The 23,582-nt window shown below is 44.1% G+C and overlaps 1 protein-coding gene across 3 annotated transcripts; it reads right to left on the bottom strand.

Moving 5' to 3' along the window:
* Window positions 1-442: 442 nt before the first annotated feature.
* On the bottom strand, window positions 443-20,442 carry XAF1 (XIAP associated factor 1). 3 transcript variants are annotated; one of them, XR_013535539.1, is made up of 6 exons: window positions 20,383-20,442; window positions 17,822-17,957; window positions 16,179-16,374; window positions 14,894-14,979; window positions 5,069-5,330; window positions 443-3,024 (listed from the first exon to the last, which is right to left on the bottom strand). XR_013535539.1 is itself a non-coding variant. In XM_035299743.3 (6 exons), the coding sequence occupies exons 1-6, from the start codon at window positions 20,340-20,342 to the stop codon at window positions 2,986-2,988; spliced, it is 897 nt and encodes a 298-aa protein (XP_035155634.3). In that variant the 5' UTR covers window positions 20,343-20,442; the 3' UTR covers window positions 443-2,985. The 3 variants fall into 3 exon arrangements, 2 of the variants coding, with proteins under 2 accessions (XP_035155634.3, XP_035155635.3); XM_035299743.3 differs by having other exon boundaries at window positions 5,069-5,410; window positions 20,245-20,442; XM_035299744.3 differs by having other exon boundaries at window positions 5,069-5,410.
* Window positions 20,443-23,582: the final 3,140 nt, after the last annotated feature.

Here is a 23,582-nt window from a genome sequence, read left to right as displayed (position 1 = left end):
CTAAAGATGTTTCCCAGTGAGAACGTGTAGTAAGTGGGGAGGTGGGATTCGAACCCAGGGTTGGTCCACCATATCACAGAGCTGCCAACCAGGGAGGGAAATCTAAAGATGTCCTACCCACACCTATTTTCCTCCCCTGGCAGAGGCAGGGGCCCTAATGGGTTCCCCTCAAAGCCCAGGCAGAAAGGTGGGAGTGTGCTATTTGCTGCTGGGTAGGTTGCATGGCTAGGCTTCCCCAGCCACTCTCCCTGCCCAAAGCCTTCAAAGATGCCCCTCTCCTCTTCACTGGGCCCTTCCCCACTGTCCCAGCCTCATTGTCCCTCCCTCCCTGAACGTCTTCTGCTCCCCTCTCCCTGGGCACTGCCTCATCCCGGGGTCCCGGCTGCTGCCATCCCTGGCCCTGTAAACCAATGGGGAATCCAAAGAAAGGTGGACAAGCAGCTTTTAGAGAGGCATTTTTATTCTTTGGGGACAAAGCTGGGTTCTGTAGGTGTCCAGGCTGTAGGGCCCAGGGGCTTAATCAGAATTTTCAGGCAGAACTGGAACCTTCCTTCTCTCCCCTTGGCTTATTTGTAGTCCTTGGGCAAACAAATGTCTTTGTTCAAAAGAAGGAAAATAGTCCAAATCTTTTAACCTCTGTTTTAGGTTCAGGGGCACACGTGCAGGTTTATTATATAGGTAAATTGCATGTCGTGAGGGTTTGTTGTACAGATTATTTCATCATCCAGATAATAAGCCTCATACCAGACAGGTAGTTTTTCAGTCCTCACCCTCCTTCCAGCCCCAGTGTCTGTGGTTCCCTTCTTTGTGTTTCTGTGTACTCAGTGTTTAGCTTCTACTTATAAGTGAGAACATGTGGTATTTGGTTTTCTGTTCCTGCATTAGTTCATTTAGGATAACGGCTTCCAACTCCATCCGTGTTGCTGCAGGGGACACGATCTCATTCTTTTTTATGGCCGCATAGTATTCCATGGTGTATATGTGCCACATTTTCTTTATCCGTTCTACCACTGATGGACATTTAGTTTGATTCCATGACATTGCTGTTGTGAATAGTACTGCAGTGAACATTCATGTATATGTGTCTTTATGACGAATGATTTATATTCCTTTGGGTATATACCCAACAATGGGATTGCTGAGTTGAATGGTAGTTCTAAGTTATTTGCAATATTGCCAAACCGCTTTCCACAATACCTGAACCAATTTATATTCCCACCAGCAGTGTATAAACATTCCCTTTTCTTTGTAATCTCACCAGAATCTGTTATTTCATGACTTTTTAGTAATAACTATTCTGACTGATGTGAGAGTATCTTGTTGTGGTTTTGATTTGCATTTCTCTAATGATAAGTGATGTTGAACATTTTTTTCCTATGCTCGTTAGCCACACGTATATCTTTCGAAAAGTGTCTATTCATGTCCTTTTCCACTTTTTATTTAGGTTGTTTGTTTTTTGCTTGTTGGCATATTTAAGTTCCTCATAGATTCTGGATATTAGACCTTTGTCAGATGCAGAGTTTACAAATATTTTGTTCCCATTTTATGGGCTGTTTACTCTGTTGGTAGTTTCTTGTGCTGTGTAGAGTCCTTTAGTTTAATTATGTCCCATTTGTCAGTTTTTGCTTTTGTTGCAATTGCTTTGAACATCTTTGTCATGAAATCTTTGCCCATTCCTATGTCCAGAATGGTATTGCCTAGGTTATCTTCCCAAGTTTTTATAGTTTGGGGTTTTACATTTAAGTCTTTAATCCATCTGGAGTTGATTTTTGCATATGCTGTAAGGAAGGGGTTCACTTTCAATATTCTGCATATGGTCAGCTGATTATCCCAGTACCATTCATTGAATGAGAAGTTCTTTCCCCATTGCTTATTTGTAGGTATGTAGCTTTATTTCTGGGCTCTCTATTGGGTTCCATTGGTCTAGGTGTCTTCTTTTGTATCAGTACCATGTGGTTTTGGTTACTGTAGCCCTGTAGTATAGTTTGAAATTGGGTAATGTGATGCCTCCAGCTTTGTTCTTTTCATTTAGGACTGCTTTGGCTATTTCGGCTCTTTTTTTGTTCCATATAAATTTTAAAGTTCTTTTTTTTTCTGATTATCTGAAGAATGTTATTGGTGGTTTGATAAGAATACCATTGAATCTGTAAATTGCTTTGGGCAGTATGGCCATTTTAACAATATTGATTCTTCCTATCCATGAGCATGGAATGTTTCTCCATTTGTGTCATCTCCGATTTCTTTCAGCAGTGTTTTGTAATTCCTGTTGTAGAGATCTTTCATCTGCCTCGTTAGTTGTATTCCTAGGCATTTTATTCTTTTTGTGATGATTGTGAACAAGATTGCATTCTTGATTCGCTCTCAGCTTGGATGTTGTTGGTGTATAAAAATGCTACCGATTTTTGTACATCGATTTTGTCTCCTGAAAGTTAACTAAAGCTGTTTATGAGATACAGGAGCTTTTGGGCCAAGACCATGGGGTTTTCTAGGTATAGAATCATATTGTCTGCAAACAGAAATACTTTGGTTTCCTCTCTTCCTATTTGGTTGCCTTTTATTTCTTTTTCTTGCCTGATTACTCTGGCAAGGACTTCCAGTACTACGTTGAATAGGACTGTGTTGAGAGTGGACATTTTTGCCTTGTTCTGGTTCTCAAGGGGAATGCTTCCAGCTTTTTCATTCAGTATGATGTTGGCTGTGGTTTGTCATAGATGGCTCTTATTATTTTGGGGTATGTTCCTTCAATGCCTGGTTTCTTGAGGGTTTTAAACATGAAGTCATGTTGAATTTTATCAAAAACCTTTTCTGTATCTATTGAGATGATATATATAGGTTTGTTTTTAGTTCTGCCAAACCTTTTCTTTTAAAGCCCAATGAATAAAAACCATCATTTTTCAGCAAGTAGGCAGGAAAGCCAGTGTTAAAAGTGAAATCTTCTGAATTTGTAGTACTTTTTCTTGGCCAAATCTAGCTCAAATTTCTCACTTATTTTCCTTTCGATGATGCTAACCAGCAGCATTTCTCCTAAGAAATGGATATAAAAACGTGTGATATGGTTAAAGTAGGAAGTGCTAGTTCCTAGAACGTCTCTGGATATTGCTGTTCCTTGTTACAGAGCATGAGCCCTGCCCAAAGTCTGGGGTGTAATGGCATAGAAAAGGTCAGGAGCTCACTGAGCCAGGGGTATAAGAGGCTTGGGACAAAGTTTAAAAGGGGTCTGTTGCTATCATGGGGTGGAGGGGCAGATGGGAGAACACTTACACCATGGAATTTTATGCAGCCATTAATAAGAACAAGCCACATTGTTTGGCTTGTAAGGATTTCCTTGGGTATTGCTGAATCCTAACATTAGGATATAAAGAAATGTTGGCTGGGCACGGTGGCTCATGCATGTAATCCCAGCATTTTGGGAGGCCAAATCAGGCAGATCATCTGAGGTCAGGAGTTCGAGACCATCCCGGATGACATGGTGAAACCCAGTATCTACTAAAATACAAAAATTAGATAGGTGTGGTGGCGGGTGCCTGTAATCTCAGCTACTCAAGAGGCTGAGACAGGAGAATCCCTTGAACCTGGGAGCCAGAGATTGCAGTGAGCTAAGATCCTGTCACTGCCCTCCAGCCTGGGTGACAGAGCAAGACTCCATCCCCCCAAAAAAAAAAAAAAAATGTGGAGAAATGTATATAACAGGACTGTAAATGTGTATGTTTGTATGTGGTTATGTAAGAAATTGCTAAATGAAATACAGGGTGCCCCAGTTAAATTTTAATTTCAGCAAAACAATCACTGCATGGAACATACTTATACTAAAAACAATTTGTTTCTCTGAAATTCAAATTTGACCGAATGTCCTGTATTTTTATTTGCTAAATCTGGCAACTTTGTTATATAAGGATGGAGAAAATTGTGAAAGGAAATATACCAAATTGTGGGAGGCAAGGAAAAATGGCACTAGTAACACCCCCAGCGAATATGAAGTTAGCCAGTTTTTATAAAATGATATGCTTATGCGCATACATGGATGCATAAGGAAGTTAGAAAAAAAGGTTTGGGTCTGCTAAGTCTTTTTTGTAAGGAGCGTGCATCATACACCAAGTGAAAAAGGCAAGTGGCAGAGTAGTAAGTACAGTAAGATAATGTGTGCGGAAAAAGAAACAATTAAAGCCCAGTATATGCTTGTCTAGATTTGTAAAAGCAAAGGTAGAACTTTGAAAAGATGCACATAAGACTGTCAAAATTGGTATCTCAGTGTATGGGGTTGGGGAAGTAGGGCTAGCTTTGCTTTTATACTTCTTTATATGGTATTATGTCAACTAGCTCCAACAAAATCTAGTACTTTTGTATTTTGAAAAATAAATAAACTACAGGCATCCAGTCTGGAGTGGAAGAGCATAAACTTTGGAGCTGTATATATGTGGACTCAGGCTGGACTCTGCCACTCTAATTCTATAGAGAATGGGGAAGCTACTTTACCTTATCTGAAAAATGGGGATAAAATACATACCTATTGTTTATGATGAAGATTATAAAGAGCTCCACATTTTAACTGGCACACAATGGTTAACAACCTCTAATGCCAATTGCTATTATTACTAGAAAATAACCTAGGATGTAAAAATCAGGATATTCAGGGAGATGCCTGTAAACCCTGAACTGCTTGAAGCAAACTTTGATCTGCTGGAGATAAGCCACCAACTGGCTTGACCAAGATATCTCATCTCTGGGCCTCAGTGCCATATCTACACCATGGGAGAGACAGACTGGGTATCCTCTGCTTCTTTCATTTACTCAACAGTTTTGGAGCACTTGCTGTATGTCAGTCCCTGGCCTAGGAGCTGGAGACACAGAGATGAGAAACTGTGGCTCGACCTTCAAAGGTGACTCAGTCTCAGAGGTGATGCAAATAAACCAGGTGGTGAGTGCTACAAGAGAGTGCATTTGGACACCCAGAGAAGTGGGAGACAGAGAAGGGCCACAACATTTGTGAATATCTTTCAGGTCTTAGATTTTTTAAAGACATTGTACATATGGTTCACAACCAGGTAAACAAAGAACAGAGGCTGAGTACCTGATGTTGATTTAGGATGGGCAGGGGAAGCAGGATGCCACACTGAGAACATCTCTTCAGAATGTCATAGGCTGCTTCATCTTCTATAGGGGAGGTGGTCCTGGGCTTGGGCTCTGACATCCAAAGTGGATCCAAGGTTTTGCTTTTGCCTCTTGGTGTTTTCTTTGATGAACTTTCAGAATGAAGAATAAATCTCTTTATAGTTTTTGTCTTTGGACGGACATCTTTCTCCATTGCCGAAGTTTGGTTTTCAGCAGCTTGACTTGGAAGAGATGAAGGAAGAATTTTTGGCTTTCCAGCAGGAAAGTGTTTCTTAAACTCTGAGTCTGGGCAACATTTACCCTGCAATTGTCAATAATATGTCAGATTTTAAAATGACTTCAGCTTTAATGGTCAGAAAATATGGTAGACTAGATAACACAAAAACGTCCACTGTAAACATTTTTATATGCTGTATAAAATGTGACAAACATTCAATTTAACACCTGGCTTTGCAGGAAAGAAAGAAAATTTTGCATTCCAGGAATGAAGATCTGACTGGTTGCCATGGTTTGAATGTGACGCCTCCAAAATTCAGGTGTTGCCAATGTGATGGAATTAAGAGGTGGGGCCTCTGGGAGGTGATTAGGTCATGAGAGTGCCTCCCTTGTTAATAGGATTAGGGTCCTTATAAAAGAGGCTTCATAAAGCATTTGGCTACATCCTTCTACTCTTTTGCCTTCTACCATGCTAGGAGGCAGCAGGAAGGTCCTCACCAGACACCAAGCGCTGGTGCTTGATCTTGAACTTCCAGCTTTCAGAGCTATTAGAAATAAATTTCTGGGAGATCCAAGATGGCTGAATAGGAACAGCTCTGGAGTGCAGTTCCCAGCAAGAACAATGCAGAGGGTGAGTGATCACCACATTTCCAGATGAGTTTTTACTGCCCACAGACCAGGAATTCTTGAGCCAAAAAGTGCCATGAGTTTCCAGCACAGCCGTTTCAGCTGGGTGCTGTGGGTTTCCACACAAAAACTCACATAAATCTGGGCATCCATTTCAACTGGCACCTGGAACACCTGGGAGTCAGAGCTGCCCTGTCAACTGAAAAAGAGGGGCTAGAACAGGGAGTCAGGTGATATGGCTTGGCAGGTCCCACCCCTACAAAGACCAGCAATCTGAAATGCTCTGGGTTGAGAGTTTCGCAGCAAACACAGCTGGACCAGGGATTGTCCAGCTCTGTGGGGGGAAGGGTATCCGCTATTACTGAGGCAGACCACCACTAGCGAGGCAGTCTGCCATTACTGAGGCAGACCATCATTACTGAGGCAGTTCTAACTGTACCTCTGTAAACAAAACTGCAAGGAATTTTACACAGCAGCTGGGCAGAGCCCATGGCAGCTCAGTAATGCCGCCACTGGCAGACTGTGACTAGACTACCTCCTTGCTGGGCAGGGCATCTCTGAAAAAAGGTACCAGCATGTCAGAAACTTATAAATAAAGCCCACCTTCCCAGGACAGAGCACTTGGGGAAAAAAGGTGGTTATGAGTTCTGCTGCAGCAGACTTAAACATACCTGCCCAGCAGCTCTGAACAGAACAATGGAGCTGCCAGCACAGCACTGGAGCTCCTATATGGGACAAATTGTCTCCTCAAGCAGCTCCCTGATCCCCGTATATCCAGAAACACCTCATAAAGGAGAGCTCAGGCTGACATCTGGCAGGTACCCTTCTAGGATGAAAATAACAGAAGAAGAAACTGGCAGCAACCCTTACTGTTCTGCAGCCCCTGCAGGTGATCCCCAGGCAAGCAGGGTTTGTAGTGGACCTCCAGCAGTCCTACAGCAGAGGGGCCTGACTGTTAGAAAGAAAACTAAAACACAGAAAGAAATAGCTTCAACATTAACAAAAAGGATGTCCACTCAGAGACCCCATCCAAAAGTCACCAACTACAAAGACCACAGGTAGATAAAGCCACTAAGAGGGGAAGAAATCAGAACAAAAAGGATGAAGATGCCAAAAGCCAGAAGACCTCTCCTCCTCCAAGGGATCACAACTTCTCACCAGCTAGGGAACAAAGCTGGATGGAGAATGAGTCTGATGAATTGACAGAAACAGGCTTCAGAAGGTGGATAATAACAAATTTCTCTGAGCTAAAAGAACATGTTTTAACCCAGTGCAAAGAAACTAAGAACCTTGAAAAAAGGTTAGATGAGATGCTAACGAGAATAAACAGCTTAGAGAAGAATATAAACGACTTAATGGAGCTGAAAAACACAACACGAGAACTTTGTGATGCATACACAAGTTTCAATAGCCCAATTGACCAAGCAGAAGAAAGGATATCAGAGATTGAAGATCAACTCAATGAAATAAAATGACAAGGCAAGAACAGAGAAAACAGAGTGAAAAGAAATGAACAAAGCCTCCAAGAAATAGGGGATTATTTGAAAAGACCTAATCTACGTTTGATAGGTGTACCTGAATGTGACAGAGAGAATGAATCCAAGCTGGAAAACACTCTTCAGGATATTATCCAGGAGAACTTCCCCAAACTAGCAAGGCAGGCAACATTCAAGTCCAGGAAATACAGAGAACACCACAAAGATATTCCTCAAGAAGAGCAACCCCAAGGAACATAATCATCAGATTCACCAGGGTTGAAATGAAAGAAAAAAATGCTAAGGGCAGCCAGAGAGAATGGCCGGGTTACCCACAAAGGGAAGCCCATCAGACTCACAGTGGATCGCTCAGCAAAACACTACAAGCCAGAAGAGAGTGGGGGTCAATATTTAACCTCTGTAAAGAAAAGAACTTTCAACCTATAATTTAATATCCTGCCAAATTAAGCTTCATAAGCAAAGGAAATATAAAATCCTTTATGAACAAGCAATTGCTGAGAGATTTCATCACCATCAGGCCTGACTTACAAGAGCTCCTGAAAGAAGCACTAAACATGGAAAGGAACAACTAGTACCAGCCACTCCAAAAATGTACCAAATGGTAAAGAGCATCGACACAATGAAAAAAATTGTGTCAACTAATGGGTAAAACATTCAGCTAGCAACAAAATGGCAGGATCAAATTCACACATAACAATATTAACCTTAAATGTGAATGGGCTAAATGCCCCAATCAAAAGACACAGATTGGCAAATTGGATAAAATGTCAAGACCCATCGGTCTTGCTGTATTCATGTGCAAGGACACACATAGGCTCAAAATAAAGGGATGGAGGAAGACTTACTAAGCAAATGGAGAGAAAAAAAAAAAGCAGGAGTTGCAATCCTAGTCTCTGATAAAATAGACTTTAAACCAACAAAGATCAAAAGAGACAAAGAAGGACATTACATAAAGGTAAAAGAATCAATGCAACAAGAAGAGCTAACGATCCTAAATATATACACACCCAATACAGGAGCATCCAGATACATAAAGCAAGTTCTCAATGACCTACAAAGAGACTTAGACTGCCACACAATAATAGTGGGAGACTTTAACACTCCACTGTCAATATCAGACAGATCAACAAGACAGAAAATTAACAAGGATATCCAGGACTTGAATCAGATCTGGACCAAATGGACCTAACAGACATCTACAGAACTCTCCACCCCAAATCCACAGAATATACATTCTTCCCAGCACCACATTGCACCTACTCTAAAATTGACCACATAGTTGGAAGTAAATCACTCCTCAGCAAATGCAAAAGAACAGAAATCATAACAACCTCTAAGACCACAATGCAAATCAATTAGAACTCACGATTAAGAAACTAGTTCAGAACTGCATAACTTCATGGAAACTGAACAACTGGCCTTGAGTGTCAACTGGATAATCAATGAAATCAAGGCAGAAATAAAGATGTTCTTTGAAACCAATGAGAATGAAAACATAATGTACCAGAATCTCTGGGACACATTTAAAGCAGAGTCTAGAGGGAAATTTACAGCAATAAATGCCCACATGAGAAGTGAGGAAAGATCTAAAATCGACACCCTATCATCAAAATTGAAAGCACTAGAGGAGCAAGCTCAGAAAAACTCAAAAGCTATCAGAGGACAAGAAATAACTAAGATCAGAGCAGAACTGAAGGAGATAGAGACACAAAAAGCCCTTCAAAAAATCCATGAATCCAGGAGCTGTTTTTTTGAAAAGATCAATAAAATAGGCCACTAGCCAGATTAATAAAAAAGAAAAGAGAGAAGAATCAAATAGATGCAATAAAAAAGGGGAACTATTGAAATGATAGAAATAGAGTGTAAAATTGCTGAATCAGTAGAAAAGAAGAAAGAGAATAAAGACATTTTGCTCAATCCAATAGAAGACGAGGGAGGAGAAAGCAACACCAGCACCAGCAGTAGTAATGAACAAGAATGATAGATGCAGGGCCCCAAAATGATGGGGGGAAATTATTGTTAATATCATTGGAGTGATAAAGGCCTTGTGATTAAGTAAATGACTATTTTTGAGATATTTAAGCATGATGGTGAAATACCAGGATGTCATTCATTTGCTTTATCATACTTTAGAAAAAAGAAAACAAGGCCGGGCGCGGTGGCTCAAGCCTGTAATCCCAGCACTTTGGGAGGCCGAGGCGGGTGGATCACGAGGTCAACAGATCGAGACCATCCTGGTCAACATGGTGAAACCCCGTCTCTACTAAAAAAAATTACAAAAAATTAGCTGGGCACGGTGGTGCATGCCTGTAATCCCAGCTACTCAGGAGGCTGAGACAGGAGAATTGCCTGCACCCAGGGGGCGGAGGTTGCAGTGAGCCGAAATCGGGCCATTGCACTCCAGCCTGGGTAACAAGAGCGAAACTCCATCTCAAAAAAAAAAAAAAAAAAAAGAAAGAAAGAAAAAAGAAAACAAAAAGAATAGTTCAAGTATGGAAAACTTTTGATTTCTACACATTAGCAGCTATTTTCTCTTAGCACTTTGAAGATTATTCCACTGCATACCCACTTCTATTATTGTTGTTGATATATTTGCTTTCAGCCAAATTGCCATTCCTTTGCTTGTAATCTTCTTCGGTTGAGTTCAGAGAAATCGACCTTTGCCTTTTACCGGTAATGTATCTAAGGGTGGATTTATTTTTATTCACCCTGCTCCGAACAACAACTCTTGTATCTGAGGAGTGAATACATGAGGATTTATTGTACTGACTTTCTAGTTTCATATTTGTTTGAAACTTTTTTATAATCAATTTAACTTTTAGTGAACAAGTAAGAATGATACATACTTGTAGAACAGTGATATTCTAACATATGTATACAGTGTGTAGTGACCATGAATCCAGGTCTTTTTGAAAAGATCAGAGTGGTAATAAAACTTAAAAAAAAAAATTAAGATGGTAGATTCTACAGCCACTCCAGCTATCATTTTCAGACATATAAGGCCTAAAAAATTTGCCCCTCCTACGTTCTTTCTCAGGAAACTATTTGAGGCTATGTTCTATCCAACAAGGGGGAACCTAAAAAAGAGAAAGACGGGACCCGAGACTTGAGGAACAGGCCTCCGACACTGCAGAGAATGGAGGAAATTCCAGACCAACAGCTAATCATCAAACCTGGGGAACAGCACGCTCCCAAATGAAATGGATAGACTAGCTTATGTGTTTAGTTGTACTCAGGGGAATTTTCAGATCTGGTAGAGAGTTTGAGGGATGATTTAGAGATAGGTACCTAGAAAGTGAAGCAAACGAAAAGCCAAAGCAATTATTAAGTCCAAGGAAAACAACAAGTTGTAGGAGAAAGCACACATAATCACAGTTCGTGTGGAAAACCATGCATAATGTTTACATGGTTATACTGATGTAATATTGAATATTTAACCAGAATGAGTGAAATTAATAAATTGGAAGGATGAAATAAAGAACTTTGGAGGTATGTGTGTGGGATGGGTGGCATAAAAAAGTGAAATCCATATTCCTAAATCCTTATGAGTCAATAGGTAATATCTAAAATTGAAAAAGAATATAAGAAGGTGTTTAGACATATGAAGGTGATTACCAGAAGAAACAGCAAAAGTGAAAGTAGAGTATTTGTGTCTAGGGAGTAGTTAGCATAAAGGGGAGCCGTGGGGCTTGTAATTTTTCTGGGTTGGTGGGAAACCACAAGGGCCATAATGAATAAGTAAATTAGATAATATGTTAGAAGTTTATAAAGGCTATGAAAAAATAATAGAAGAAGGCCAGGGGGTGGTGAATATGTGATGGAGAGGGAGTTGCAATTTTAAACAGATTGTTATGGTATATCACCTTAAGAAGGTGCCATCTGGGCAAAGACTTGGGAGAAGTGAGAAAGTTAGCTCTGGGAATAAGGTGGGGAAGGTAAGGAGGTAGCTCCTAGGCAGAGGCAGTAGCTAGAGAAAAGGCTAGGGCATAGTATGCTCAAGAAACAACCAGGAGGCCAGTGAGCTGAACAGGAGTAGTACATGAGATCAAAGATGTGATGAGGTAGGAAGGGAGGCAAAGGTGACATAGATCTCTAAGGCTATTGTAGTTTTGAGTTTGCATAAAATGGGGAAAGAATGAGTATAGAGATCTAAACAGAGGAGCCAAACAAGACTTGTATTTTTAAGGGATCACGTTGACCACTGTGATGAGAATAGACTGTAGGGGAAAAGTGAGAAGTAGGGAGACCACCTAGGAGACTCCTGCAGCATCTGGGCTTGAGAAGATGATGGTTCACACTAGGGTAGCAACACGGAGGGAAAGAGAAGTTGAGAGTGAACCTGAGATTTTGGCCTAAACGACTGGAAGGATAGAGTTGCCATCAACTGAGATGGGCCAAGCTGTGGGACAGAGGATTCCATTTCAGATGTATTATATTTAAGATATCTATCAAGCATTCAAGTGAAGATGCAGTAAATAGTAACATGCAAATCTAGAGTTTGGGGAGAAAAGCCCAGACTAAGATATAAATTTGGAAGTGTCTGACTACATATGACATTTTTAAAAGTCAGGAGGAAAAATAAATAAATAAAAATAAAAATCAGGAGGTTGGATGAAATATCAAGACAGTGAATATAGGTAAAGAAGAGACCAGAGACTGAGCCCTACTTCCCCCCAAAATTAAGAGGTTGGAGAGGTAAAGAATGAGTGTGGTACCCTGGAGGCTAAGAAAGTGCACTGAGGAAGAGAGTGATGAGCAGTAACTGCTCCCCATCAATTGAGAACTGAGAACTAAGCACTGGACCTAGGAATGCAGATGTAATTGATTTTGACAAGAGCAGATTTGGTAACATTGGGCGGGGTGGGCATAAGAGCCAGATTGGAGTGGGAATAAGAATGGGAGAAGAAAAGATGGAGGCCGTGACTAGAGACAACTGGTTCAAATGTTTTTCTACAGAGGGGAACAAAGAAACAAGATGGTAGCTTGTAGGAAATGGTGTCAGAAGTACTTTATGTTTTTCTGGTTTTGGGTCATGTTAATAAAAAGTTAAAGACTGAAGACCACAAAACCACCTAATATACATGATTTCCGTCCTTAATTTTCAAATTCAAAAAGATTCTTTTCATGCAAGGCCAAAGATTCACCATTGACATCTAAATATTCAAGAGTGGCAGCCCTTTAAAAACTTATCATAACAAATGTTAGGACCTCCTAGAGTTTTGAGACTTTGTTGTTGCTTATGTGTACAGCTCGTTTAACCGCTCCCTGTTGCCGGACAGAGAGGGGAGAATTGCTGGAGCAGTGTAGCAATAACCTTGTGTGACCTTGTGTAGGCGATAAAAGAGGATATAGTATACCAACCAGTGGGAGGGGATAGGCTTTAGATAGGAACATAGAAAGATCCTCTATGGTTGAGAGGTGGGAAGGCAAAGTAAGTGAGTGTGGATGCTGCCAAGGAGGTAGATCTGGTGTTGGCTGATCGTGAATGTCTTATTTTCCTGAACAAACCATTATCCCCATTTTCCTCAAAAGAAAAAAGAAGCTCAGAGAGGTTACACAGCCAGTAAGGGGCAGAGCAGAACTAAAATTCAGAGTTTCTAAGCACAGTTCCATGTGTATTAGAGCTCCCCACCTCCCTGAAGCCTTCAAATAAGTATGTAGGTGCCTTGGTTGCCAGGCTGAACATTTGAAGGGAAGTGGTCAGCTTCACTCTTGTTTTTGTGCTCACCAAGTGTCTTCTCATTCAAATAGAAGACATGGACCACTTATAGAATCTAGCAGATATCAGTACTGAGGAAAACAAATCAATAGGTGATTTCCATGTACAGCTGAGGCTGAGAATCATGTGGCTGGGACAGTGCTTCTCAGACTTGAAATGCCTGTGAAATCATGTGACCCTGCATATTCTGATTTAGCATTTCTAAGGGGAGGGCCTGAGATTCTGCATTTCTAACAGGATTCCAGGTGATGCTGATGCTGCTGGTCCACAGACTCCACTTCAAAAAGCACACTGAAAGGTGGAAACAATTCAAATGTTTATCAACAAGTAGAGAAACAAAATGTAGGATGACCATAAAAAGGCTATTAACTCTGGGAGGCCGACGTGGGTGGATCACCTGAGGTCAGGAGTTTGAGACCAGCCTGGCCAACGTACTAAAACCCCATCTCTACTTAAAAAAAATACAAAATTTAGACAGGCGCAGTGACAGGCACCCATAGTCCCAGCTACTCAGGAGGCTGAGACAGGAGAATAGCTTGAACCCAGGAGGCAGAGGCTGCAGTCAGCCAAGATTGTGCCACTACACTCTAGCCTAGGTGACAGAGTGAGACCCTGTCTCAAAAAAAAAAAGTCCATTAAAAGGAATAAAGTGTTGATATGATATGTGTTACAACCACAACATGGGTGAACCTTGAAAACGTTATGCTAAGTGAAAGAAGATGGTTACATAAGACCACATGTTATATGACTCCATCGATGTGAAGTATCCAGAATAGACAAATCCATAGAGATGGAAAGTAGATTAATGGTTGCCAGGAACTGGGAAGATGGAGGAATGGATAGTATCTGCAAATGGGCACAGCATTTCTTTTTGGGATGATGAAAATATTCTAGAACTAGATTCACAACATTCTGAATGTACCAACTGTCTCAAAAGTAGTGGCAAGTTTTACATTATATGTGGTTTCCCACACTAGTAAAAACAAAACAAAACAAAAAAGCAAAGAGCTGAATCCTTTCTATGGCTGCTTTAGTTTTGATATTCTGTAGTTCTAGGAACTGAAGTGTTAAGAAAGTAAACAACTTTCTGTCCAAGGAGATGAGTTCCTTGGAGAGAAGCCTTGGTAAGTTTCCCAAAGGAAAAATGCTCCATTCTGTCCGAAAGAAGGGAGCAACTTGGCACAGCAATGCATGAAAAGGCGCTTAGGGCTATGGAGGGAAGAGTCTGAGTGTTCCCAGACAGAACCAGCCCGTCAGTCAACCAATGACTGCATCTCTACAGAGTACCCTTTTTGCACCAAGCCCTGATACCAGGAAAATGGGAAAAGTCATTCAGTTTTGCAGGAAGCTCACAGTTTAATAGAGAAGACTCCTACATGGGACAGAAAACAGTAAGACAGGCCCTACTGAGGACCAAATTGCAATGTCCAGGTCATGAAGGTTGGAGATGGTCAGAGGTGATCGCGGGTATTAGGAGTGGTGAGGGAGGCCCCCTGAAGGGCTGGGCACAAAGGAAGACCAATTGTGTGTGCTCGATTAGCCTAAGCTAGTCACTAAAATATCTTTTTGAACAAAGCAAAAAAAATATATATATATATATATATATATATGATCATTTAATATTCATGCTACGCAAAATTGGGCCCAGAATCTGCCTTTCCTATCCTACTTTTCAGAATGTGGACTAACTATTGGCACCATTAGAAAATTACTAACTGCTACTCACCATATGGTGGAAATACTTATTTTCTGGAATCATTTGGTTGCAATAATGACAGTGGATTTCCCTTTCAGGTGCTGAAATTCTTTCCCCTGAATAAGCACAGAAACAACACCACAAATGATTGCCCTTGACGATGGCTAGCCCAGCTCGCCCACAGCTGTCTATATGGCCCGTACTCATGAGCATGAACTGCCCCCAGGCCTGTCTGGCTTTGACTTTCCTGCACTGCTGGCATCCTTGACTACACAGGCAACTCTTGGCAGAGTCACTCACATCATTTCCTTTATGGCCACAGATGTGCACTTAGGGCAGTAGTGACCCTGATGGAGAGACATCTTCCGGAGCGGGACTGCTTTCTATGGGGATGAATGGAACTCTAGCCAGGGATGCCAATCCTCTCCAATCTAACTGCTCTTCATCCCACCAGTTTCCAGGCTCTGTGATTGGACCAGGTGTTGGTTGAACGCATCTTTGTTGATTGTTGTGTTGAAGACTGTGTTTGGTTCTGTTGAAATCCAGCCATGCTGGATGAAGGAAATGTACATGAATCTCACACTTTTCAGTTTTTCATTGGCCAGTTTTGACCTTGGGTAGATTGTTTATCAGGAGAGAACTGTCTGGGGAGTTTTAGGCTGTCTCTTATGTTACCATGTTACCAAAACAACCAGCAAAGACAGCAAAGGATCTGTCACATTAATGACTGTGTGACAGTGACAGTAAATATACCCTTGTAAAGAGGTATGTGAGTCAAGGGAACATAAAATGGTACCAGGGAGCCAATACATAGGCTCCAAGGCCAGGAGTTATAGCTAGGTCCCTTCTGGCCATTACTGATAATGGAAAAAGCCCTAGATTTGGTGGAAAATGTGAAAGTCCAGTCTTATTTCTGCCTCTAGCAAGCCCCTGCTTTATTCTGTGTGTAGATTTCTCATCTGTAAAAGGATGAGAAATCAATGGATCTCTGCCAGGCTAGGACTGTGCTGGAGGCATTCAAAGAAAGCCTCCTGTTTCCTGGGACTCCCCATGGCCTCCTTACTCAACTTTGCAGCTGGCAGGCTCTAGCCCCAGCCCCCTGGTCTCCCTGGACCAGTCATTTGAAGACTATGGCAGACAGACAGGAAGGCCACTCTAATGCATGGTTTAGAATGAGAATAGCTGGATGAATTGAGACCTACACAGCAAATACACTTGTCATCCATGCTGCTGAGAGCTTCCATTCCTCACATCCCATCCAGAAAATGCTCTGGCCCTCAGAATGTCTCTCTTCTGCCCCAGTTTGTGTGCTCACCTTTCCCGAGCTGGGCCTGTTGACTCCAACAGAAACGTGTGTGCTCGGTGAGTACCCGGCGTGTGATGAACTGGCCACAGCCTGGGCAAAGCTCCGTCCGCCTGCCACAGTGGGACTCGTGGAGCTCCAGCCTGCTGAGCTGCATGTCCAGCTCACAGAACTTACACTCAGCGGAGTGTTCCTGGCACTCCTTGGCCTGTGGGAGGCAGCAGGAAGGGCATGATCACTGGCCTCTTTGACTGCAGACAGATCAAGGACTTGTGCCCAATTCCCTAGGGAATTACAGCCAATAAGAGATAGCAGATGAGAAGGGCCAGAGTGAGGGACTGCCCTCGGGGGATCTGAGCTCTCTTGAACTCATGGACCATGGAAAGCACTTCTGGCCAGTATCTGGGGGACAGGAGATCATGTGTCATGTAGTGGGCTAGTTCTTCACTGCTCTCTAAGCCTGATGGGGTGTAAAAAGTGGTCAGGTGGAATTCTCTATTATCGGCCTCCCCTTTCCCCTTCCTCTCCTTTTCTCAGGTTGGCCTATTTGTCTGTAAAGGAGAAATCACATGAAGTCTTACCTCATGAAACGCCAGTGAGGACTTCTGTATGCTCTTCTGACACATCGTACACCCAACCTAAACACACACCACACACACACACACACACACACACACACACACCCCAGATGTGGGTTCCACCCAGCACCCTGGGCCTGTCCCACATCCATGTTGGCTCACAGTGTTCCAGGTTGGAGTCTGTGAACTCCTAGAGGGCAGGGATCCAGTGTGGTTACCTCAGTCTCTCTCTAGCGCCAGCCCAGTGTTCAAGAAGTGTTTGTCAGACCAGTCTGAGTTGAAATGGATGCCTGAGCTTGAGTATCTCCAGAGAGACAGATCAGGGGCCCAGGAGGCATGGACATGAAAGGCAGGAAACAAAGCTCAACCTGACTGCCTTCTGGGGCTTTCCTTTTCATGTCCCCTCTTTACGGGTCTCAAGAGAAGAGCCAATCTTTCCTGAAACCAGATCCTTTTGCCTATGCTAGACCCATAAGCCTGTAGGGAAAGGACTGGAGATGGGAAAATTGGTGGTAGGCTCAGATTAGCATGAAAAAGGCAGGATTAACATTTCCTGCCCATGCGGCTTCCTGTGAAGGAACTAAATGATTTCCCATGGCCCTCAAGTGAGTCTCTGCCTGGGGGACTGGACTCCTGCCTTAAGTCCCCAGCCCTTGCCCCAACTCCAGGACCCCATCTCTCCCTCAGGGAGGGCTGGACCCTCACCCTGACTTCCAGACCCTATCTCTCCTTCAGGGAGGACCGGACCCTCACCCCAACTCCCAGACCCCATCTCTCCTGTAGGCAAGACTGGACCCACTCCCTGACTCCCAGACCCCATCTCTCCTGCAGGGAGGACTGGAACTGGACCCTAACCCTAACTCCTGGACCCCATCTCTCCTGCAGGGAGGACTGGACCCTCACCCCGACTCCCAGACCCCATCTCTCCTGTAGGCAAGACTGGTCCCACTCCCTGACTCCCAGACCCCATCTCTCCCACAGGGAGGACTGGACCCTTGCCCCAACTCCCAGCCCCATCTCTCCTGCAGGCATCCTCACCTCAACTCCCGGACTCCATCCTCCCTGCCACCTGCTCACCTGCTGGTGCTCACCCTTGCAGTGTTCCTCCATCTTTTCCCTGGGGACAGGCTCCTCACACTCTGGGCACAGGACCAGGAACCTCAGGCAGTGCACCTCGTGGAGGGCAAAGTGGGCAGAGGATACATTTCTTTTGCTACAGGGTCAAGGAGGGGAGATAGGAAAATAGACTTATTTTCCTATTATGAAACATGGAGCTGTATTTCCCACCCGGGACTAGATCTCCAGAGGACTTAAGCACTGAACATGTAATGATGATGACACCACCTGCCCCCACTCCCTGTGTTGGGTCAAAATTAGAACAGAACATCATCATTGAATAAGTGTAAGGATGTTCCACAGAGCTCTTACATTGCTGGGGCGGGGCCTGGGGAGGACCAGGAGTGAGGAATTACAAAAGGGGCACAGGGGAGATTTGGGGGTGATGGGGAGCTTCATTATCTCAATTATAGGGATGGTGTTTCACGGATGTATATAACATAGGCCCAACCTTATCAATTGCTATTGAATGTGCGGTTTACTGTAGGTCAATTATACCTCTATAAGGCTGTTTTTAAAATGAAATAACATTTCATTGTAAATAATTTAAATAATTAAATTATTTCAATTTAAATGCTTTGAGAGAAGTGCCAAATTCTCTTGAAGCTTTTTTTCTTGTTTTCTGCTGCCCCTGTTTGATCCACTGTGTTAGGAATGCAGTCCTGCGAGGCTCATGCTTCCTGCCAGGACCATGCCAACTGCTAGAATCTCCAAAGCGAGAGCTTCCCAAGTCTTTCCTGCCTCTAGGTTCACCTGTGCTAACCCACAGAGGCTCCGAGGTTCTTCCTGGAGTCCACAGTGAAGGAAGGGTTCTGAGTCTCCCACTTCCTGGGCAGGGTGTTTTTCTCTAACCGTCCTCTTCACTGAGAAAGGCCCCCTTTTTTTTGGCCAGGTGCGGTGGCTCATGCCTGTAATCCCAGTACTTTGGGAGGCTGAGGCAGGTGGATCACCTGAGATCAGGAGTTCGAGACCAGCCTAGCCAACATGATGAAACCTCATCTCTACTAAACAAAATAAAAAATTAGCCGGGTATAGTGGCACACACCTGTAATCCCAGCTACTCGGGAGGCTGAGGCAGGAGAATCACTTGAACCCAGGAGGTGGAGGTTGCAGTGAGCTGAGATTGAGTCATTGCACTCCAGCCTGGGCAAAAAGAAGTGAAACTCCATCTCAAGTAAAAAAAAAAAGTAAAAAAAAAGGAAGGAAAGAAAGAAAGAAAGAAAAAAAAACACCTTTCATTTCCATCAGCTCTTGCTTGTGGCAGCTCGGGAGAATGGAAATGTGGTGGCCACAGCCCTAAAGGCCAGAGGGCGAGAAGAGTCGCATGTCTATGTCCCTGGCACATGGGACGTGCCCCGAGAGGGACTGCCAAAGCCTCACTCTTCTTGATCTGAACAAGCTCTTTGCTTCCACTTTGCCCAGGCAGTGGGCACACAGGTAGTGCCTTCTTCCCTTCCTCTGTTCTTTTCTTCCCGGCCTGGTCCCTTGACCCCCTGCTCCTCCTGGGCTGGCTGAGAAACCAGAGAACTTGAAGGGTCTGGTTGGAGCAAAGCTCCCTGGGGAGGGTCCACTCTGGTCCCTGTCACAGGTAGGGAACTTTAAGAATGGGGATTTTTGATGGGGCAGATTCTGCCCACCGTTAGAGGTGTGGTCCTCCAGCCCCCTGCTCTGTCCTCCCTGCCCTGTCCCATAGCTCCCTTTCCAAGGAGGGTGAGAATAGTCCTGGGGGATCTCTGTGGGGCCCTTTCTTTCTTTTTCTTTCTTTCTTTCTTTCTTTCTTTCTTTCTTTCTTTCTTTCTTTCTTTCTTTCTTTCTTTCCTTCCTTCCTTTCTTTCTTTCTTTCTTTTTTTTTTTTTTGACAGAGTCTGATTTTGTTGCCAGGCTGGAGTGTAGTGGCGCGATCTCTGCTCACTGTAACCTCTGCCTCCCAGGAGTTCCCTGGGAGGGAACCTGTAACCTCCCAAGCAATTCACCTGCCTCAGCCTCCTGAGTAGCTGGGATTACAGGCATGTGCTACCATGCCTGGCTAATTTTTGTATTTTTAGTAGAGACGGGGTTTCACCGTGTTGGTCAGGCTGGTCTCAAACTCCTGACCTGATGATCTGACTGTCTCGGCCTTCCAAAGTGCTGAGATTGCAGGCGTAAGCCACCGCACCTGGCCTGTGGGGCCCTTTCTTTCACAGACTGGTGTGAAGGTCATAGAATCAGAACCCCAGATTAGAACCCAAGATCTCACAAGTATGAGTAGCCCAGTTGGAACCAACTGTCCTGGCTATTTGGCTTCAGAATTGTCCCTGAAAGCCTAAAATTTGGGGGAAACGGAGTGAAGTGGAGGTAATGCTGCTCACCCTCACCCAGAGATGACTAAATTTAAACCCTCCTACCCTTGGGGTCCACGGTCTCCAGCTGCTTGTTCTCCTAAGTGAAGGAACCATTTTTCTCCTCCCTTTGGCAACAGCCCTATCTCATCCATGGCTCTCATTATCCAGCCTGGGGCTGCCGCTGGAGAAGGTGTTTCTTACCAGTTCCTGCACAGCAAGAAGGTTTCTTCCATGTTCTGTTCTCTGCTCAGTCTTTCTGCTGAGTTTCGTTTCTTGCAGACAAGGAAACAAAACTGAAAGTGTTTCAGTGGCCCAGCCCACAGCTGCAGGGAGGGAGAAGATCTCCAGAATCTCAGCTCAGGATTCCTGTGGCTGGACCCTCCCAGGAAGCCCCTCTGTAGCCTGGCCAGCCCTTGTTGTCTCCCTCGGCCATGCTGTGCTGCTGTCACAGGCCGCGTCTACCTCCCTGAGGGTGGGAGACTGAGGCCAGGCCTCTCCTGGGCAGAAGCTGGTTCCCTTACTGTAGCTGGCTGGCTTTGCTCTGTCTGGGTCTCCATCGCTTTTTCAAACCATCAACCTCCCACCCTTCTCCCCCATCTCCTGCTCCCTTCTGGTCCTCCCTCTGCAGGAAAGAGGGAACTTGCCGTGTTGAACTTGAATGCTGCTGAGATTGCACCATTGCACCTCAGCCTGGGCAAAAAGAAGTGAAACTCCATCTTAAGAAAAAAAAAAGAAAAAGAAGAAAATAACCCTTTTCATTTCCATCAGCTCTTGCTTGTGGCAGCTCAGAAGAATGGAAAGGTGGTGGCCACAGCCCTAAAGGCCAGAGGACGAGAAGAGTCGCATGCCCATGTCCCTGGAACATGGGATGTGCCCCAAGAGGGACTGTCAAAGTCTCACTCTTCTTGATCTGAACAAGCTCTTTGCTTCTGCTAAAAGCAGAAAAGGGCTAAAAAGGGCTCCTGGACCTCCAGACGGTGAGGAGGACTGTGCAAACAGTGTCTAGGGAGGCCCTGGGGATGCAGGGTGGTGTGAGCTCAGACCCACTCCGGTGTGTATCCTGCCCAGGGCCATTAGAGTTCTCCCAGGCCCCAGAAACAGCTGTGCTAATAGAAAGACTCCAAACAACATCCAGAGCAATGACAAGCAGACCCAGAGAATTCCCGTGGTCCGCCAGTGGGGTGGGTGCTGCCTCTCTGAGGAGGTTAACAAGATTAAGGGAAATGTCCCGGCATGGCTCCAGCCTCCAGGCAGGCTCTAAGATTCGGGCACTAAATGAGGGGCAGTGTGTGGTGTTACTAATGACCACAGTGATAGGCGGGAAGAGGGAATGACTGCTTCAGCATTTCTATGTTCCAGGCATCATACTAAGCATTATGTAGGCATTGTCTTTGTTTTCTTTTTACAGTCCAGTGGTCTTTTATTTTTTTTAACACCTATTATGCCATGAATTCATAGGGAATAGGTTCCAGCAGCTGTGCAACAGCTCTCATGTAAGGATTATTAACTCCGTTTTGCTATGGAAAACAGGCAGTGACAGAGTGAGACTCTGCCTCAGAAAAGAAAAATGAAAAGACAGTGGAGGTAGAGATAGGCTAGGTAAATAGCTCAACATCAGAGCTGAGATTTATACCAAGTTGATCTGACTCAGCTGTCTCTGTACCTAACCTAAACCCCATCCACCTCATTTAACAGCTAGTTGGGGTGAGGAGCACTTGACCAAGAGTCAGAGACAGAGGTTTGCATCTTATCTTGTTCCCTTCCTCATCGGCTAGGCAAGCTCCTTCATCCTTCTGACCTTCACTGCCCACTCCTGTCTGTAACTGGGCAGTCTGTGAATATCAAGAATGAAAAACGAAGAGCTTTCTTTTCACACATTGTCTCCTGCTGAGATGGGATGGGGGTAGTGGCAGGAGATGGGTGTATAGATCGGACATCTTAGAGGAGTGGAACCTGCAGACAGGGCAGGGGGGTGGAATCAGAAGTGACCATAGGTTGCTTTTCATCTACATCCTAATTTTCTTCCAAGATGTTTCTTCCTGCAGACTGTCCCACCCACACCACCCCTTCCCTTCCTCATCAAAATCCCAGCAGTTCTTCAGGACCGACTCCTATGCCATCACTGATACAGAACCTACCTCCTTTGCCTCTGGTTATGGTGAATTGCCTGTTTGTTTCTTCAACTTCTTCTCATCCAATCACAGGCACGGGCAATTTGAGAGCCAGCTCTTTCTGATCCACGCCCCCTGCCTTCCTGGAGGGACTGGGGGCTTTGTGCTTGTTAGGCAGTGCAGTACTCGGCTTTGCAAGTAGCAGGCAGTCAAATGCTGGCTGGCCTGAATGAATGGGGTGTTTTGAGATAATTAAGCAGGGAGTTAGAAATCTCCTCCCCCACACACAACACCCCAGAATCTGAGGGCTGTCAAAATGGCAGCAATGGCCATTTTCTTTTCATTTTTCAAGATAACTTATATTACATAACTAATACATGAATATGCACGCTTTAAAAAAAATAGAATATTACAGATAAAGCAATGTCTCTCTTTGACTACCATGGCTGTTCCTGGGCCATCACTATTAGGATCTGAGATTGTATGCAGGAACATTCTGGTTAGCACAAAAGCCTGTTCCCATTTCCACTACGACATCATTCGGTGCCGTGGGCTTGCATGATTTCATCATTCTGCCACCCGTCTTTGGCTGGCTGCCAAGCCCTCCCCAACCCCAATCCCATAAAAAAAAAAAAAAAGAAAGAAAAAACTAGATGTGAAACGCTCTGTTGTGGGCTTAGAATTCCTTTCCAGGACACTGTGGCTACCCACTTGGCTGTTGTTGGGAGTTTCCGGCAGTCTCTTTTGTGTCAGGTCTATGGGTCAGGGGAGGGGGGGCGAAGGTTGTCACAGGAAGCCAATCTCTCAGACGTGAATTGGTCGAACTGGCCATGTCACCTTTGCAGGAATAGGGGAAAAAGGGGGCAGGAAGTCCTGGCTGGACCAAGACACAGGAATAATACACACCTCCATGCATCGTTTGAGGATCAGAAGAGAAATTGCGTGAAAGCTGTACTTGTACAGCATGGAAGAGAGGAGAGAATATTTAAAAGTGATTGTTTTAACAGTTGGCTTTGAGAAGGGATCTTATATAGGCTTTTTCTTTCAAGGGATCACTATGCTAAGGAAGATGATGTAACGACAGAGATATTTCACTTCCCAGACAAAAATTATATGGTGGAAGTGCACACACTTCTGTCGGTGTTGTCTTTAGAAGAATCCTGTGGTCAGAGTGGGCCTGAGTTCTGGGAGATGTGATCATATAGATTTCAGACTCCCTAAGTACAACATGTTTGGGTGGGAGTTTGTCAGACCACATGCAATTGCATCAAATGACTAGTCTCTGGATGG

The sequence above is a fragment of the Callithrix jacchus genome, chromosome 5 (genome assembly GCF_049354715.1).
Source record: "Callithrix jacchus isolate 240 chromosome 5, calJac240_pri, whole genome shotgun sequence".
Taxonomy (NCBI): domain Eukaryota; kingdom Metazoa; phylum Chordata; class Mammalia; order Primates; family Cebidae; genus Callithrix; species Callithrix jacchus.
This window is presented reverse-complemented; position numbering and strand designations above follow the sequence as displayed.